At 40.5% G+C, this 19,195-nt stretch overlaps 3 protein-coding genes across 3 annotated transcripts in view; 2 read left to right on the top strand and 1 right to left on the bottom strand.

Annotated features, from left to right (window-relative positions):
- Nucleotides 1-19,195, bottom strand: part of LOC115144711 (pleckstrin homology domain-containing family A member 7-like) — a 233,213-nt gene that overhangs the window by 25,771 nt on the left and 188,247 nt on the right. Inside the window, 8 exon segments of the mRNA XM_065002989.1 lie at nucleotides 1,142-1,336; nucleotides 2,977-3,092; nucleotides 3,436-3,547; nucleotides 3,711-3,812; nucleotides 4,319-4,468; nucleotides 4,722-4,802; nucleotides 8,873-8,938; nucleotides 9,766-9,840. Of these exon segments, the coding sequence (XP_064859061.1) occupies nucleotides 1,142-1,336; nucleotides 2,977-3,092; nucleotides 3,436-3,547; nucleotides 3,711-3,812; nucleotides 4,319-4,468; nucleotides 4,722-4,802; nucleotides 8,873-8,938; nucleotides 9,766-9,840 (897 nt within the window).
- LOC135561292 (uncharacterized protein DDB_G0271670-like) lies at nucleotides 10,901-12,077 on the top strand (the record flags this gene model as incomplete). Its single annotated transcript, XM_065002733.1, has 2 exons — nucleotides 10,901-11,195; nucleotides 11,782-12,077. Coding segments are annotated over 2 exons (591 nt in total), but the record flags the coding sequence as incomplete, so codon positions are not given.
- On the top strand, nucleotides 14,488-15,105 carry LOC135561411 (uncharacterized protein DDB_G0271670-like; the record flags this gene model as incomplete). Its single annotated transcript, XM_065002990.1, has 1 exon — nucleotides 14,488-15,105. A coding segment is annotated over one exon (618 nt), but the record flags the coding sequence as incomplete, so codon positions are not given.

The raw sequence follows: 19,195 nt of genomic DNA on the forward strand, positions 1-19,195 counted from the left end.
GAACAGGGGCAGGGAAAAAGACGGCATCCATATGCATTTGCATAGCGACTGGAGGACGTTTTTCCTGCAGTTCATTTTCATGCCAGCCAGGTAAACTACTCCGGTTGCGAAGCAATGTGCTTAATATTAGGAAAGTTGAGAAATAATTATAGTAGGCCCAGCCTATAGAAAGCTAATGGGATCCTCCTCTTTTTAATAGAGGCCATCAAAACTCTGTTTTCTCACGCAATTGCATAGCATATAGAAATGTTGTGCATAATGGGCATATAAGAACACTTATTTCATTCCATGCATCAACCAGCTACGAGGAGCTGGCTCTCGATGGGCAACAGGTGATCCTATTCCGCTCAAACTCAATGCCAGGGCTCTCATGAAGTGTTTGATTTGATTTTTCAAATGCATTTTTTGGAGAAGCCTAGTTACCATGACTCAACGGTCACGTGGTTTTTAACTGTGGTCATGACATGTGACTGCTGGTGTAGCAGTAATATGGTCACCATAACAGACATACTCTCATTTTTACATTTTAGTCATTTAGCAGATGCTCTTATCCAGAGTGACGTTCAGGAGCAATTGTGATTAAGTGCCTTGCTCAAGGGCACATCAACAGATTTTTCACCTAGTCTGCTCAGGGATTTGAACCGGAAAACTTTCAGTTACTGGCCCAACCCTCTTAAATTAACCGCTACCTCTCAGTGAGGTAAAGGATGCATTTCATTTCAAAACATTGTCACCTTTTCCTCAACCCTCATTCCCTCTCCTTCAGGAAAGGTGTGTTGGCAACTAATTTCCATCATATTGGCTATTCAGTTCTCTCAGATGCATAGAGATTAGTGCATGATAGAAGAGGAAAGAGGACAGCTGTTTGGAATAGAATGGCTGTGTGACAGTATGATAGTCACTTAGCCATGACAATATTATTGTCCTGTGAAACTGGCTTCGATGGTGACAGCTGAAAAACAGCAGTGATTTGATACAGTGCCGCAATTGACTGTTCCACTTCAGAAACGGCACCCGCTGAAGAACTGTTTTTACCTGCAGCATAGACCCTAGAAGTACAAAAAAAGTCTAGGCTTAAAAATGAATGACCTAAAAAATAAATGACTTAATTAAATACATTTAAAAAATGGCTTGTCCTGACCTTACAGTCTCCGTTGACACACCCTCCGACCTCACGGTCTCTCTTCCGCTCGTCTGACTGGCGTTTGAGCCCTCGAACCGACGTGTGTCTTACGACCGCTGCTGCCTCTTTGGGGAGGGGTGGGATGGTGGGGGGCGGGTCTTCATAGTCGTAAAGGCGGGGCAGGGGCGGCCTGGGAGGAGCCTCATCTTCTGCCTGTACCAGAGCCACACCCATACAGGAAGTCAGTCACAATTAGTACTTAGCAAGAATTTCAATTGCATTTCCTTGATTAATCGCATCCTTTCTCCTCAGCTCCTCAAAACCGTTAGATGAGAGGGGATGAGGGGAGGAACTTCTGAATTTCTCATCCAATGGGTTTTGAGGAGAGAGGATGTGAGAAATCAAGGAAATACAATTGAGATTCTACCTTATCGGAAAGTGCCACAAAGTTAATTGGAGGTAGAGGCCTGCGGGCAGGAACCTTGGAGCCTCTGCTCCAATGAGCATTGAGAGGGAGGGGAGAAACTGAAGAATCAAGGAAGGGAGGAATCAAAGATTTGTTAGCTAGTAATGCTTTCAGACAGCACCACTGATTAGGAGGGAGTCATTCTACTAACTCAGTGCTATCTAGTTTCATATTCATATTCACTGTTTCATGTATTTTACGAACTCAGGTCTATCTAGTTTCATATTCAGATGACTGTTTCATTTACAGCGCCTTCAGTAAGTACTCACACTCCTGGACTTTTTCCACAATTTGTTGTGTTACAGCCTGAATAGAAAATGGGTTAAATTGAGATGTTTTTTGCCACTGGCCTCCACACAATACCCCATAACGTGGAGCTATGTTTTACAAACTAGTAAAAAATGAAAAGCTGAAATGTCTTGAGTCAATATGTATTCAACCCCTTTGTTATGGCGAGCCTAAATAAGTTCAGGAGTAAACATTTGCTTAACAAGTAACATAATAAGTTGCATGGACTGTGTGCAATAATAGTTTAACTTTATTTTTTAATGACTAACTTATCTCTGTTACCCCACACATACAATTATCTGTAATGTCCCTCAGTCGAGCTGTGAATTTCAAACACAGATTCAACCAATAAGGCAAGGGAGGTTTTCCAATGCCTTGCAAAGGGCACCTGAAAAAAAACAGACATTGAATATTCCTTTGAGCAGGGTGAAGTTATTAATTACACTTTGGATGGTGTATCAATACACCCAGTCACTACAAAGTTACAGGCGTCCTTCTTAACTCAGTTGCTGGAGAGGAAGGAAACCCATGGTGACTTTAAAACTACAGAGTTTAATGGCTGTGATAGGAGAAAACATACCCATAACATGATGCAGCCACCACTATGCTTGAAAATATGGAGTGTGGTACTTAGTAATGTGTTGTATCGGATTTACGCCAAACATAACACTTTATATTCAGAACAAAAAGTGAATTGCTTTGACACATTTTTTGCAGTATTACTTTAGTGTCTTGTTGCATGTTTAGGAATAACTGTATTCTTTACAGGCTTCCTTCATTCAACTCTATTAATAAGGTTAGTATTGTGAGGTAGCTACAATGCTGTTGATCAACAACTCTAACATAATGTACAAGTATACCCCCTGGAGAGGACGCTAGTCCGTAGCAGGGTCTTACCCCCAATCTATCTCCTTAAAACTGAAGGCCAAGCGGAGACGCATCAGGTCCCATTGTTACAGTCTCGGCCAGGGATTGAACTCAAAACCTTCCAATCTCAGTGCGGACACTCTACACTCTAAGCACAAGGCCACTGAGTTGGTCATTTTACAGGTTCTAATCCCCCAGTAAACCGAGATTTACAAACTGAACTTCCACTCACCCACTTTGGCACAGGGTTGTAGGAGCTGAGAGGAGGGGGCCCAACCTCCCCTAGTGGGGGTGTAGGGCACTGGGAAGGCACTGCAGGGTCCAACACCGAAGGCACTAGTTTCCTCTCTGGAAAAAAAAATGCACAAGCAAATGAATAAGAGTGCATCCGTATTCACATTCATATCCACACACAGGGCAAGAATTAACTTATGCCTGACCTCTGTGCTTTTCTGTCTGTCATGGTAAGTGTTAGAATACGAAGGTATCGCTGTTTTTGTAACAGAAGCACATGGTATATGGAGACTAGATTTGGCTATTTGGTATGGAAAACTACTATGGTTGTTTGTCTCCCATATAGTGTATTGTAGTTAGGAATTCCCCCAAGGGGACGAATAAAGTCGTTATATTTGAATTCAGTATAGTAAAACATAGTTGGCGGAAGTCTCTGGGCAGTTGATAATTCTCCCACCTGGGTTCTGCACTGAGTTGATGGTGATCTTGTAGTTGGCTTTGCTGGCGCTCAGCCCTGCCATCACGTCTTCCATTCTCCACAGCTCCCGCTTTATCTCCGATTTCTCCCGCTAGAATTTCAAACACACGCTTTAGCTGGTTGCTACTGTGCTCTAAAACACAACAGTATTTTCACAGTAGATACACCCATCTACCGAACACTCTTCAAGACAGTGAATAACAACACTGTGTGCGCACTGAGCTGTGATGTTGAGGTGCAGTACCCATTCTGACCTGAGAGGTGGTGCTGTAGTTCATGGTGGTCTGTAGCGCGGTCCTCAGCTGTTCCACTGAGCTCTCTAGCCTGCTGTACTCCTCCCAGGCCCGGGACATCTCCTACACAAAACATAAGGCAGCGAGGTAAGAGTTTTCATGAACACATAACGTGGAATGTGTCAGTCAGAACGACACAGAAGACCATACACTAGGATCTGCATGTACCTAACACACACACACACACACACACACAAAGATGCCCGATTCACCATGTTGGGCTGATCCGAACCGTACGGTGCTGGCTCAGATAGTTTATTTTCATATTGTCGTTTCCAGCACGGTGCCAGTAACTATGGTGGATACGTAACCAGGCCAGTACTTAGTGTGAATCAGGGTACACACCCATGCACACAAGAGGAGGCTGGTGGTGGGAGAAGCTATAGGAGGACGGCTCATTGTAATGGCTGGAATGGAATATATGGAATAGTATCAAACACATGAAACTCCGTTTGACTCGGTTCTATTAACTCCATTCCAGCCATTACAATGAGCCGCCCTCCTATAGCTCCTCCCACCAGCCTCCTCTGAGTGTCCCACACACACTCACAGGTGTTTGATAATCTTACCGTGGACACTCTGGAGATCTGGGCCCTGATGTGCACCACGTCCTCCTGTAGGAGTCTCTGCTGGTAGGCTATCTTTTCCAGGTGGGCCGGCCGGTCTCTGTACTGCTCCATCTGTTGGCGGGACAGGTCCAGAACCGACTCCAGCTTGTCCTGATGGGTCAGGGGTTAGAGGTCAATATCAGAGACAGCAGGGTCAAGGTAAATTCCATTTCAACTCAGTACGGGAAACTCACACAATGAGAGTATTTCTGTCAAAGTGGAAGAAAAACCATACAAAAGAATATCCTTTAACCTCAATGAATTGAATGGACATTGACTTCCTATAATGGCTGATTACAAATGAAAATGAACCTCAACGCTGTGAGACTTACTGCATGAGAGTCTAGAGACAAAGTGTAAGTACCTTATTGTTCTTCAGAGAGCTGATCTGGACCTCCAGATCCTTCAGGTTCTTGTCCTGCTCACATAACCCACTGAGTTTCACCTGTAGGCCAGGGAGAAAGGGCCGTTACTGTCCACAGTGGCTCTCAATCTTTCCTATAACCCCTATCACCCAGGTGAAGAGTGTGTGTCATTATCCTCTGTGTATTCATCTCACCCCTACTCTCACATTTAACCTGCTTGCATATGAATGTGTGTGTGTGTGTGTGTACGTGTACATCCTTCTCTCCTGTCTCATTAGCTGATAATTATGCAGAGTGAATCCATTACGTAAATACGCCACATCCCACGTGGCCCTTCTGTCAACATTTCCAAGAACCTCTGAGCCCTCTTAATTAATCCCTGATTAAGAGTGTTGCCCCAAATCGCACCCTAATCCTTATATAGTGCGCTACCATAGGGCCATGGTCAAAGTAGTGCACTATATAGGGAATAGAGTACCATGTGGGATTCACACAAAGAAACCCAAACGTCATGGCGAAGGTTCAACTCATCTTCCCCTCATCAAACGACTGTCATCTCACGAGGGCAGTAAGATCAAACACAGCGCTCCGTCTGAACTACTCGTATTCAATCTTATTAAAGTCCTTGCATAAAGATGTAGCATAATAATTATTTGTAGTTTGGAAACGAGAGAAAATTGCTATATCAGGATGCATGGTTTCTGTCGCAGACCCAAACTTATGTTATAGTGTTTCATCTCAATTTGCCATTCTGTTGAATACATCATTTTTTTGTTTGCAGTAAGATTGCTGTATTGATACCATGGAATATTCATTGTGGACAGAAGAATAACAGCATCCTTATAAATGGTTCAAGTCCAACCATGACAAGCTACAAAACCACAACTCTAACTCCTTTTGTGGTAGTTACAATCTGATAGGAGAAAAAAATATACATTTTCCTCCTGAAGTTGAGGTAAATACGCCCCCCCCCACCCCAAAAAAGGACATCATAGTCCACTCTTATTTTCTTATTAGACAGCTCTCTCTAAGGGTCTATGGTAGTCCCTCCTCATCTCACCTAGTTAAATAAAGGTAAAATTAAGAAATCTAAACTGCTCTCTCTAAGGGGCTATGGTAGTCCCTCCTCATCTTATCTAGACTGCTCTATCTAAGGGTCTATGGTAGTCCCTCCTCGTCTCATCTAGAATGCTCTCTCTCTAAGGGTCTATGGTAGTCCCTCCTCATTTCATGTAGAGTAGACCGCTCTCTCTAAGGGTCTATGGTAGTCCCTCATCTCATCTAGACCTCTCTCTCTAAGGGTTTATGGTAGTCCCTCCTCATCTCATCTAAACTGCTCTCTCTAAGGGTCTATGGTAGTCCCTCCTCATCTCATCTGGGGCGGCAGGGTAGCCTAGTGGTTAGAGTGTTGGACTAGTAACCGGAAGGTTGCAAGTTCAAACCCCCGAGCTGACAAGGTACAAATCTGTCGTTCTGTCCCTGAACAGGCAGTTAACCCACTGTTCCTAGGCTGTCATTGAAAATAATATTTTTTTCTTAACTGACTTGCCTAGTTAAATAAAGGTAAAATTAAACAATCTAAACTGCTCTCTCTAAGGGTCTATGGTAGTCCCTCCTCATCTCATCTAGACTGCTCTCTCTAAGGGTCTATGGTAGTCCCTCCTCATCTCATCTAGACTCCTCTCTCTAAGGGTCTATGGTAGTCCCTCATCTCATCTAGACTCCTCTCTCTAAGGGTCTATGGTAGTCGCTCATCTCATCTAGACTGCTCTCTCTAAGGGTCTATGGTAGTCCCTCATCTCATCTAGACTGCTCTCTCTCAGGGTCTATGGTAGTTCCTCCTCATCTTATCTAGACTGCTCTCTCTAAGGGTCTATGGTAGTCCCTCCTCATCTTATCTAGACTGCTCTCTCTAAGGGCCTATGGTTGTCCCTCATCTATTCTAGACTGCTCTCTCTAAGGGTCTATGGTAGTCGCTCATCTCATCTAGACTCCTTTCTCTAAGGGTCTATGGTAGTCCCTCCTCATCTCATCTAAACTGCTCTCTATAAGGGTCTATGGTAGTCGCTCATCTCATCTAGACTGCTCTCTCTAAGGGTCTATGGTAGTCCCTCATCTCATCTAGACTGCTCTCTCTCAGGGTCTATGGTAGTTCCTCCTCATCTCATCTAGACTGCTCTCTCTAAGGGTCTATGGTAGTCCCTCCTCATCTTATCTAGACTGCTCTCTCTAAGGGCCTATGGTTGTCCCTCATCTATTCTAGACTGCTCTCTCTAAGGGTCTATGGTAGTCCCTCATCTCATCTAGACTCCTCTCTCTAAAGGTCTATGGTAGTCGCTCATCTCATCTAGACTCCTTTCTCTAAGGGTCTATGGTAGTCCCTCCTCATCTCATCTAAACTGCTCTCTATAAGGGTCTATGGTAGTCGCTCATCTCATCTAGACTGCTCTCTCTAAGGGTCTATGGTAGTCCCTCATCTCATCTAGACTGCTCTCTCTCAGGGTCTATGGTAGTTCCTCCTCATCTTATCTAGACTGCTCTCTCTAAGGGTCTATGGTAGTTCCTCCTCATCTTATCTAGACTGCTCTCTCTAAGGGTCTATGGTAGTCCTTCCTCATCTCATCTAGACTGCTCTCTCTAAGGGTCTATGGTAGTCCCTCCTCATCTTATCTAGACTGCTCTCTCTAAGGGTCTATGGTAGTCCCTCCTCATCTCATCTACAGTAGACCGCTCTCTCTAAGGGCCTATGGTTGTCCCTCATCTAATCTAGACTGTTCTCTCTAAGGGTCTATGGTAGTTCCTCCTCATCTTATCTAGACTGCTCTCTCTAAGGGTCTATGGTAGTCCTTCCTCATCTCATCTAGACTGCTCTCTCTAAGGGTCTATGGTAGTCCCTCCTCATCTTATCTAGACTGCTCTCTCTAAGGGTCTATGGTAGTCCTTCCTCATCTCATCTAGACTGCTCTCTTTAAGGGTCTATGGTAGTCCCTCCTCATCTCATCTAGACTGTTCTCTCTAAGGGTCTATGGTACTCCCTCATCTCATCTAGACTGCTCTCTCTAAGGGTCTATGGTAGTCCCTCCTCATCTCATCTTCAGTAGACCGCTCTCTCTAAGGGTTTATGGTAGTCAGTGTCTCCTCATCTCATCTAGACTGCTCTCTCTAAGGGTCTATCGTAGTCCCTCCTCATCTCATCTAGACTGCTCTCTCTAAGGGTCTATGGTAGTCCCTCATCTCATCTAGACTGTTCTCTCAAAGGGTCTATGGTAGTCCCTCATCTTATCTAGACTACTCTCACTAAGGGTCTACGGTAGTCCCTCCTCATCTCATCTACAGTAGACCGCTCTCTCTAAGGGCCTATGGTTGTCCCTCATCTAATCTAGACTGTTCTCTCTAAGGGTCTATGGTAGTCCCTCCTCATCTTATCTAGACTGCTCTCTCTCAGGGTCTATGGTTGTCCCTCATCTTATCTAGACTGCTCTCTCTAAGGGCCTATGGTTGTCCCTCATCTAATCTTGACTGCGCTCTCTAAGAGTCTATGGTAGTCCCTCCCCATCGTATCTAGACTGCTCTCTCTAATGGTCTATGGTAGTCCCTCCTCATCTCATCTAGACTGCTCTCTCTAATGGCCTATGGTAGTCCCTCCTCATCTCATCTAGACTGCTCTCTCTAAGGGTCTATGATACTCCTTCCTCATCTCATCTAGACTGCTCTCTTTAAGGGTCTATGGTAGTCCCTCCTCATCTCATCTAGATTGTTCTCTCTAAGGGTCTATGGTAGTCCCTCATCTCATCTAGACTGCTCTCTCTAAGGGTCTATGGTAGTCCCTCCTCATCTTATCTAGACTGCTCTCTCTAAGGGCCTATGGTTGTCCCTCATCTATTCTAGACTGCTCTCTCTAAGGGTCTATGGTAGTCCCTCCTCATCTCATCTAGACTGCTCTCTCGAAGGATCTATGGTAGTCAGTGTCTCCTCAGCTCAGCTAAAACAAAAACTCAATATCCCTAAAGCCAAAACTCAATGTCCTTTTGCGAGAACAGTGGAAAATGTTGTTGAGTGTTATGGGTGGGAGAGAGAGAGAGAGAAAGAGAGAGTGTGTGTGTGTGTGTGTGTGTGTGTGTGTGTAATGTGGAAAACTGCTCATACTTACATCAACGTCACTCTCAGCTATTTTGACAGGTTTCGTCGCTTCTTTCAACGACTGACTTCCAACCACCTTGGAACCAGAAAACAAAGACATTTTCAAATAGTGTTGCTCTGTGTTTATCGACTGTTGAGGACACTGAACGGTTCCCCTGAAAGCACAACGAGGAGACCGTCAGAGTGAATTCCTACTCTGTCATCATGGTACAAAGAGCCACTGACAGGTGTCCAATATGACACAGAGAGATAAAGAAGCTCTTTCCATGAACACATCATGATGACCATGACCATGGGTTTTCTTTCAGTTAAGAAAATATTTCATCATATCTTTTCATAGCAATAAGATGGACAACAAACCAAACCAAAAAAAAAAGACAGCTTATTCCTTAGAAAACTCTGAGCACTGGAAATACATGGATTTGTACAACCATTTTATTGAATTCCTAGAGTATATTCTGACCCAACTGAGATGTTGCTAACCATGCTGTGTTTTGTTGTAGTGGGAATACATGAAGGAGACCAACACGATGGTGCAAGCTGCTAGCTTTTCAACCACCGAACCAACCACAGCAACCACAGCACATGCACTGCAGAGCCATCCCAGAACCACCAATCACGTTGCTGAGGAGTCACGGGTCAGGGGTTACAGAGGGGTCAATGCCAAGCCAGTGCCCACACACAGCCATGGACATAGACACGCAGTGTTAAGCGAAGGGATGGTCTCTCTCATAAAAATGTATACACACACGCTCATACACTCAATCACACAATCTTGCGCTCGAGCGCACACACACATTTACACATTGCTATATACACACAGACGCCACAACAACGCACGCACACACACAGAGACACACACAAAACATCCAGATGCACATACAGTGTGTCCACAGTGCTTACGTTCCATAGTGGCCCGACAGTGCAGTGCAGTAGCACACTGTGAGCCATGAGGATCAACGGCTCTAAACTTTTGATCTGTGTCAAATAGGAGATAGAGAGCCACTGTTACAAAATGGCTGCCGTTCGCTATGAGCAAGATATCAATTTGACCAATTGAATACATCAGTTTATAACCAACTGTTACGTCATATTTACAACAGTATGGAGTCAGCATTATGGTCGTCTAGTGGTTGTGAAACCCACCCGTAGCATGTTGGCTGGACTTCATCAGTGACCTTCACCTTCTCTGTGATTTAAAGCCAACTGTAGTTCACAGACTCTATTGGTTAAGATGGTTGTATATGAATGGTGTGTTGTTGTGCAGAAATTGGTGCTCTGGGCAGGGAAGAATATAATGTACTCTCTGGTACAATGGTGCTGTGACCCGGGTCACATAGTAAGGCTTGGTTGGTAACACCACCAGCGTTTTTCATACATCCAGCAACTCAACCTTTTGTCCTTTGGTTTGATAGAAAGGTTGTATTATCGACACCCAAGACACCAGGGCCGTGTTCATTAGGCTCTAAACTGAAGAAAACTTACTGAAAGAGGGACATTTTTGTTTTGCGTTGCAATCATTAAAAAGGAGTAGAAGGAGAAGTAGTATTAGTAGTAGCAGTAACAATATTAGTAGTAGTAGTAGTAACAGTAGTAATTGTAGTAGTAACAGTAGTATTAGCAGTAGCAGTAATAATACAAGCAGCAGTATTATTATTATTATAGCAGTAATAACATTAGTAACAGTAGCAGTAACAGTATTAGTAGTAGTAATAACAGTAGTAGTAGCAGTAACAGTAGTAGTAGTAACAGTAGTAGTAGTAACAGTAGTAGTAGTAACAGTAGTAGTAGCAGTAACAGTAGTAGTAGTAACAGTAGTAGTAGTAGTAGTAACAGTAGCAGTAGTAACAGTAGCAGTAATAACTGTAGCAGTAGTAACAGTAGCAGTAGTAACAGTAGTAACAGTAGCAGTAGTAACAGTAACAGTAGTAACTGTAGCAACAGTAGTGAAAGTAGCAACAGTAGTGAAAGTAGTAACAGTAACAGTAGTAGTAGTAGTAGTAGTAACAGTAGTAGTTGTAGTAGTAACAGTAGTAACAGTAACAGTAGCAGTAGTAACAGTAGCAGTAGTAACAGTAGTAACAGTAGCAGTAGTAGTAGTAGTAACAGTAACAGTAGTAGTAGTAGTAGTAGTAACAGTAACAGTAGTAACAGTAGTAGTAGTAACAGTAACAGTAGCAGTAGTAACAGTAGTAACAGTAACAGTAGTAGTAGTAGCAGTAGTAACAGTAACAGTAGTAACAGTAGTAGTAGTAACAGTAACAGTAGCAGTAGTAGCAGTAGTAACAGTAACAGTAGTAGTAGTAGTAGTAACAGTAACAGTAGTAGCAGTAGTAACAGTAAGCACAGTAGTAACAGTAACAGTAGCAGTAGTAACAGTAGTAACAGTAACAGTAGCAGTAGTAGTAGTAACATTACAGTAACAGTAGTAACAGTAGTAGTAGTAGTAACAACAGTAGTAACAGTAGTAACAGTAACAGTAAGTAGTAGTAGTAGTAACAGTAGTAGTAGTAACAGTAACAGTAGTAACAGTAACAGTAGTAACTGTAGCAACAGTAGTAGTAGTAACAGTAGTAGTAGTAACAGTAGTAGTAGTAGTAGTAGTAGTAGTAACAGTAGTAGTTGCAGTAGTAACAGTAGTAGTAGTAGTAACAGTAATAGTAGTAGTAACAGTAGTAACAGTAACAGTAGCAGTAGTAACAGTAGTAACAGTAACAGTAGTAAGTAGTAACAGTAGCAGTAGTAACAGTAGTAACAGTAGTAACAGTAGTAGCAGTAGTAACAGTAACAGTAACAGTAGCAGTAGTAACAGTAAGCAGTAGTAACAGTAGTAGTAAGTAACAGTAGTAGTAACAGTAACAGTAACAGTAGTAACAGTAGTAACAGTAGTAGTAGTAACAGTAGTAGTAGTAACAGTAGTAAGTAGTAGTAGTAGTAACAGTAGTAGTTGTAGTAGTAACAGTAGTAGTAGTAACAGTAACAGTAGCAGTAGTAACAGTAGCAGTAGTAACAGTAGTAACAGTAACAGTAGCAGTAGTAACAGTAGCAGTAGTAACAGTAGTAACAGTAGTAGTAGTAACATTAGCAGTAACAGTAGTAACTGTAGCAACAGTAGTGAAAGTAGTAACAGTAGTGAAAGTAGTAACAGTAACAGTAGTAGTAGTAGTAGTAGTAACAGTAGTAGTTGTAGTAGCAACAGTAGTAACAGTAACAGTAGTAACTGTAGCAACAGTAGTGAAAGTAGTAACAGTAGTGAAAGTAGTAACAGTAGTAGTAGTAGTAGTAGTAGTTGTAGTAACAGTAGTAGTTGTAGTAGTAACAGTAGTAGTAGTAGTAACAGTAATAGTAGTAGTAAGAGTAGTAGTAGTAACAGTAGCAGTAGTAACAGTAGTAACAGTAACAGTAGTAGTAGTAACAGTAGCAGTAGTAACAGTAGTAACGGTAGTAACAGTAACTGTAGCAGTAGTAACTGTAGCAACAGTAACAGTAGCAGTAGTAAGAGTAGCAGTAATAACAGTAGCAGTAATAACTGTAGCAGTAGTAACAGTAACAGTAGCAGTAGCAGTAGTAACAGTAGCAGTAATAACTGTAGCAGTAGTAACAGTAGCAGTAATAACTGTAGCAGTAGTAACAGTAGTAACAGTAGTAGTAGTAACAGTAGCAGTAGTAACAGTAGTAACAGTAACAGTAGTAACAGTAGCAGTAATAACTGTAGCAGTAGTAACAGTAGCAGTAATAACTGTAGCAGTAGTAACAGTAGTAACAGTAACAGTAGCAGTAGTAACAGTAGTAACAGTAGTAGTAGTAACAGTAGCAGTAGTAACAGTAGTAACAGTAACAGTAGTAACTGTAGCAACAGTAGTGAAAGTAGTAGTTGTAGTAGTAAAAGTAGTAACAGTAGCAGTAGTAACTGTAGCAACAGTCGTGAAAGTAGTAACAGTAACAGTAACAGTAGTAGTAGTAGTAACAGTAGTAGTTGTAGTAGTAGTTGTAGTAGTAACAGTAGTAGTAGTAGTAGTAACAGTAGTAGTAACAGTAGTAGTAACACTAGTTGTAGTAGTAACAGTAGTTGTAGTAGTAACAGTAGTAGTAGTAGTAGTAGTAGTAGTAACAGTTGAAGTTGTAGTAGTAACAGTAGTAAAGTAGTAAAAAGTAGTAGTGGTAGTAGTAACAGTAGTAGTAGTAGTAACAGTAGTAGTTGTAGTAGTAACAGTAGTAAACGTAGTAACAGTAGTAGTAACAGTAGTAGTAGTAACAGTAGTAACAGTAGTAACAGTAACAGTAGCAGTAGCAGTAGTAACAGTAGCAGTAGTAACAGTAGCAGTAATAACTGTAGCAGTAGTAACAGTAGCAGTAATAACTGTAGCAGTAGTAACAGTAGTAACAGTAACAGTAGTAGTAGTAACAGTAGTAACAGTAACAGTAGCAGTAGCAGTAGTAACAGTAGCAGTAATAACTGTAGCAGTAGTAACAGTAGTAACAGTAACAGTAGCAGTAGTAACAGTAGTAACAGTAGTAGTAGTAACAGTAGCAGTAGTAACAGTAGTAACAGTAACAGTAGTAACTGTAGCAACAGTAGTGAAAGTAGTAGTTGTAGTAGTAAAAGTAGTAACAGTAGCAGTAGTAACTGTAGCAACAGTCGTGAAAGTAGTAACAGTAACAGTAACAGTAGTAGTAGTAGTAACAGTAGTAGTTGTAGTAGTAGTTGTAGTAGTAACAGTAGTAGTTGTAGTAGTAACAGTAGTAGTTGTAGTAGTAACACTAGTTGTAGTAGTAACACTACTAGTAGTAGTAGTAACAGTAGTAGTAGTAGTAACAGTTGAAGTTGTAGTAGTAACAGTAGTAAACGTAGTAAAAGTAGTAGTAGTAGTAGTAACAGTAGTAGTAGTAGTAACAGTAGTAGTTGTAGTAGTAACAGTAGTAAACGTAGTAACAGTAGTAGTAACAGTAGTAGTAGTAACAGTAACAGTAGTAGTAGTAACAGTAGTAGTAGTAGTAACAGTAGTAGTAGTAACAGTAGTAGTAGTAGTAACAGTAGTAGTAGTAGTAACAGTAGTAGTAGTAGTAACAGTAGTAGTAACAGTAGTAGTAGTAGTAGTAGTAGTAACAGTTGAAGTTGTAGTAGTAACAGTAGTAAACGTAGTAAAAGTAGTAGTAGTAGTAGTAACAGTAGTAGTAGTAGTAACAGTAGTAGTAGTAGTAACAGTAGTAGTAGTAGTAACAGTAACAGTAGTAGTAACAGTAGTAGTAGTAGTAACAGTAGTAGTAGTAACAGTAGTAGTAACAGTAGTAGTAGTAGTAACAGTACCAGTAGTAGTAGTAACAGTAGTAGTAGTAACATTAGTAATAGTAGTAGTAGTAACAGTAACAGTAGTAGTAGTAACAGTAGTAGTAGTAGTAACAGTAGTAGTAACAGTAGTAACAGTAGTAGTAGTAACAGTAGTAACAGTAACAGTAGCAGTAGTAACTGTAGCAACAGTAGTGAAAGTAGTAACAGTAACAGTAGTAGTAGTAACAGTAGTAGTAGTAGTAGTAACAGTAACAGTAGTAGTAACAGTAGCAACAGTAGTGAAAAGTAGTAACAGTAGTAGTAGTAGTAGTAACAGTAGTAGTAGTAGTAGTAACAGTAGTAGTAGTAGTAGTAGTAGTAACAGTAGTAGTAGTAGTAGTAACAGTAGTAGTAATAGTAGTAGTAGTAACATTAGTAGTAGTAGTAACAGTAGTAGTGGTAGTAACAGTAGTAGTAATAGTAGTAACAGTAGTAGTAGTAACAGTAGTAGTAGTAACAGTAGTAGTGGTAGTAGTAACAGTAGTAATAACAGTAGTAGTAGTAGTAGTAGTAGTAGTAGTAGTAGTAGTAACAGTAGTAGTAACAGTAGTAGTAGTAGTAACAGTAGTAGTAGTAGTAACAGCAGTAGTAGTAGTAGTAGTAACAGTAGTAGTAGTAGTAGTAACAGTAGTAGTAGTAGTAGTAACAGTAGTAGTAGTAGTAACAGTAGTAGTAACAGTAGTAGTAGTAACAGTACCAGTAGTAGTAGTAACAGTACCAGTAGTAGTAGTAACAGTACCAGTAGTAGTAGTAGTAGTAGTAGTAGAAGTAACAGTACCAGTAGTAGTCGTAACAGTACCAGTAGTAGTAGTAGTGGTAGTAGTAACAGTAGTAGTAGTAGTAGTAACAGTAGTAGTAGTATTAACAGTAGTATTAACAGTAGTAGTAACAGTAGTAGTAACAGTACCAGTAGTAGTAGTAACAGTAGTAGTAATAGTAGTAGTAGTAACATTAGTAGTAGTAGTAGTAGTAGTAACAGTAGTAGTGGTAGTAACAGTAGTAGTAATAGTAGTAACAGTAGAAGTAGTAGTAGTAGTAGTAACAGTAGTAGTAGTAACAGTAGTAGTGGTAGTAGTAACAGTAGTAATAACAGTAGTAGTAGTAGTAACAGTAGTAGTAACAGACGTAGTAGTAGTAGTAGTAGTAACAGACGTAGTAGTAGTAGTAGTAAAAGTAGTAGTAGTAACAGTAGTAGTAGTAGTAACAGTAGTAGTAGTAACAGTAGCAGTAGTAACAGTAGTAACAGTAACAGTAGTAACTGTAGCAACAGTAGTGAAAGTAGTAACAGTAGTGAAAGTAGTAACAGTAACAGTAGTAGTAGTAGTAGTAGTAACAGTAGTAGTTGTAGTAGCAACAGTAGTAACAGTAACAGTAGTAACTGTAGCAACAGTAGTGAAAGTAGTAACAGTAGTGAAAGTAGTAACAGTAGTAAGTAGTAGTAACAGTAGTAGTAGTAGTAGTAGTAGTTGTAGTAACAGTAGTAGTTGTAGTAGTAACAGTAGTAGTAGTAGTAACAGTAATAGTAGTAGTAAGAGTAGTAGTAGTAACAGTAGCAGTAGTAACAGTAGTAACAGTAACAGTAGTAGTAGTAACAGTAGCAGTAGTAACAGTAGTAACGGTAGTAACAGTAACTGTAGCAGTAGTAACTGTAGCAACAGTAACAGTAGCAGTAGTAAGAGTAGCAGTAATAACAGTAGCAGTAATAACTGTAGCAGTAGTAACAGTAACAGTAGCAGTAGCAGTAGTAACAGTAGCAGTAATAACTGTAGCAGTAGTAACAGTAGTAACAGTAACAGTAGCAGTAGTAACAGTAGTAACAGTAGTAGTAGTAACAGTAGCAGTAGTAACAGTAGTAACAGTAACAGTAGTAACTGTAGCAACAGTAGTGAAAGTAGTAGTTGTAGTAGTAAAAGTAGTAACAGTAGCAGTAGTAACTGTAGCAACAGTCGTGAAAGTAGTAACAGTAACAGTAACAGTAGTAGTAGTAGTAACAGTAGTAGTTGTAGTAGTAGTTGTAGTAGTAACAGTAGTAGTTGTAGTAGTAACAGTAGTAGTTGTAGTAGTAACACTAGTTGTAGTAGTAACACTAGTAGTAACAGTAGTAGTTGTAGTAGTAGTAGTAACAGTTGAAGTTGTAGTAGTAACAGTAGTAAACGTAGTAAAAGTAGTAGTGGTAGTAGTAACAGTAGTAGTAGTAGTAACAGTAGTAGTTGTAGTAGTAACAGTAGTAAACGTAGTAACAGTAGTAGTAACAGTAGTAGTAGTAACAGTAGTAGTAGTAGTAACAGTAGTAGTAGTAACAGTAGTAGTAGTAACAGTAGTAGTAGTAGTAACAGTAGTAGTAGTAGTAACAGTAGTAGTAGTAGTAACAGTAGTAGTAACAGTAGTAGTAGTAGTAGTAGTAGTAACAGTTGAAGTTGTAGTAGTAACAGTAGTAAACGTAGTAAAAGTAGTAGTAGTAGTAGTAACAGTAGTAGTAGTAGTAACAGTAGTAGTAACAGTAGTAGTAGTAACAGTAGTAGTAACAGTACTAGTAGTAGTAACAGTACCAGTAGTAGTAGTAACAGTAGTAGTAGTAACATTAGTAATAATAGTAGTAGTAGTAACAGTAACAGTAGTAGTAGTAACAGTACCAGTAGTAGTAGTAACAGTAGTAGTAACAGTAGTAGTAGTAGTAGTAACAGTACCAGTAGTAGTCGTAACAGTACCAGTAGTAGTAGTAACAGTAGTAGTAGTAGTGGTAGTAGTAACAGTAGTAGTAACAGTACCAGTAGTAGTAGTAACAGTAGTAGTAATAGTAGTAGTAGTAACATTAGTAGTAGTAGTAGTAGTAGTAACAGTAGTAGTGGTAGTAACAGTAGTAGTAATAGTAGTAGTAGTAGTAGTAGTAGTAACAGTAGTAGTGGTAGTAGTAACAGTAGTAATAACAGTAGTAGTAGTAACAGTAGTAGTAACAGTAGTAGTAACAGTAGTAGTAACAGTCGTAGTAGTAGTAGTAGTAGTAACAGTAGTAGTAGTAACAGTAACAGTAGTAGTAACAGTAGTAGTAACAGTAGTAGTAACAGTAGTAGTAGTAGTAGTAACAGTAGTAGTAGTAGTAGTAGTAGTAACAGTAGTAGTAGTAGTAGTAACAGTAGTAGTAGTAGTAGTAACAGTAGTAGTAACAGTAGTAGTAGTAACAGTAGTAGTAGTAACAGTAGTAGTAGTAGGCCTAATAGTAGTGCCAGTTACTTTTGGTGGGTTCTACAACCCTGCCGCGTTTCATAAAATTTGATAAATCGGAAATGGACATTATAGACCTCGGTGGAGCGGTCATCTTGGAACGCAATGACTATTCCTTCAGAAACTGTCTGTAGAGGTTGTTTTCTGAAATCTGTCTTCACCTACTGATTACTAAAACAACATACTGCGTACTAATCATACTACATATGATTTTCAACATACTGTTTAGTATAGATGTGCTAGGACCGGTGCTAGGACCCATAATTGAAGCTGCATCGGATTTGAGGTCCTAGCACAAGACCAGAGCCCACAATGTTCTGTTTAGTCTTCAAATACTTTAATGTTCTGAGAGATATGAGGAAACAAAGGTTTTACAACAAGGGAGATGTAGATTCCCACAACAGTATCTGCTAGGCTGTATTCCATGTGGTTGAAACTGGCGAGCCAGAGCAGTTTGTCGAGCTTGTGACGAAGTCACACTCCTTAATTTGTGAAGACTCGGCCACCGACAACAATGTTAACAATGCATCCCATGACATGTTCCTACGCAGTTAAAACTTGATTTACATGATACATCTGTAGTTTATAAGTAATGACTTAGTGGCGGCCAGCATGCAGGCTCTTTCAACATGATGGCAAATTCAGCACTCTGATTGGTGTGTGCCCACACCCATACAAGATGCTTCTTTCCATCAGAGGCATGTGCGCAGAGAAAATGAAACACAAAAAAATGGAAAGGGTTAAAAATGTTTATATTCTGAGAAATGAGGAAACAAAGGTTGAATAAAAAGACAGCGCTAGATTAATAAAATATAAAGCAGCTGTATCTTCTGATTGCTGATTGGTAAAACAGAAGTCGACTGCGACTTCATACGCTCTAAGATTGTCTAATTTAAGTGGTCAAACTTCCAGAGTTGAGAGAAAATGTTGGAAGTCTGGGAGTTTTAATAAATGGCACATTTGTTGAAGATATCCCAAGTGGACAAGGTTTTTCAAGAGGACAAAAAGCTTAATAGTTAAAATAGTAATCAAAAAGTTGTAAATAAGCACACTGGTCATGATTAGTCGACACGTTTTAAAGTTTGAATGGCGTTTCTAGCTTAATTGGTGTATGAAAAATAGCCTTCCAAAGAATAAGAAAAAGTCTGAAATAATTGATACAATATTTAAGATCCACTCCGGGATGACGTTTCCCCTAGGTAAAGATCTAGGATCAGCATCCCCTACCCCAATCCTAAAATTTGCCCTTTAATGGGGAAAATGCTAAACTGACCCAAGATTAGCGTCTCGGGGCAACTTCATCCTACACCATGAGAAAGCAAGGTGAGTGTGTTAGAGAACTTTGACCAGGTGTTAGGCCTACAGGTAAGGGGGAACGCACAGAAGAGGAGAAAGAGAGGGAAGAGGAGGAGAAAAAAAGAGGGAAGAGGAAGAGAAAGAGGGAAAAGGAGGAGAAGAAGAGGAGAGGGAGAAGGTTGAGAAAGAGATGGAAAAGGTTGAGAAAGAGATGGAAAAGGTTGAGAAAGAGATGGAAAAGGTTGAGAAAGAGATGGAAAAGGTTGAGAAAGAGATGGAAAAGGAGGAGGAGGAGATGGAAAAGGAGAGGAGGAGATGGAAAAGGAGAGGAGGAGATGGAAAAGGAGGAGAAGAGGGAAAAGGAGGAGCAAGAGGGAAAAGGAGGAGAAAGAGATGGAAAAGGAGGAGAAAGAGATGGAAAAGGAGAAGAAAGAGATGGAAAAGGAGGAGAAAGAGGGAAAAGGAGGAGCAAGAGGGAAAAGGAGG

The sequence above is a fragment of the Oncorhynchus nerka genome, linkage group LG17 (assembly GCF_034236695.1).
Source record: "Oncorhynchus nerka isolate Pitt River linkage group LG17, Oner_Uvic_2.0, whole genome shotgun sequence".
Lineage (NCBI taxonomy): Eukaryota > Metazoa > Chordata > Actinopteri > Salmoniformes > Salmonidae > Oncorhynchus > Oncorhynchus nerka.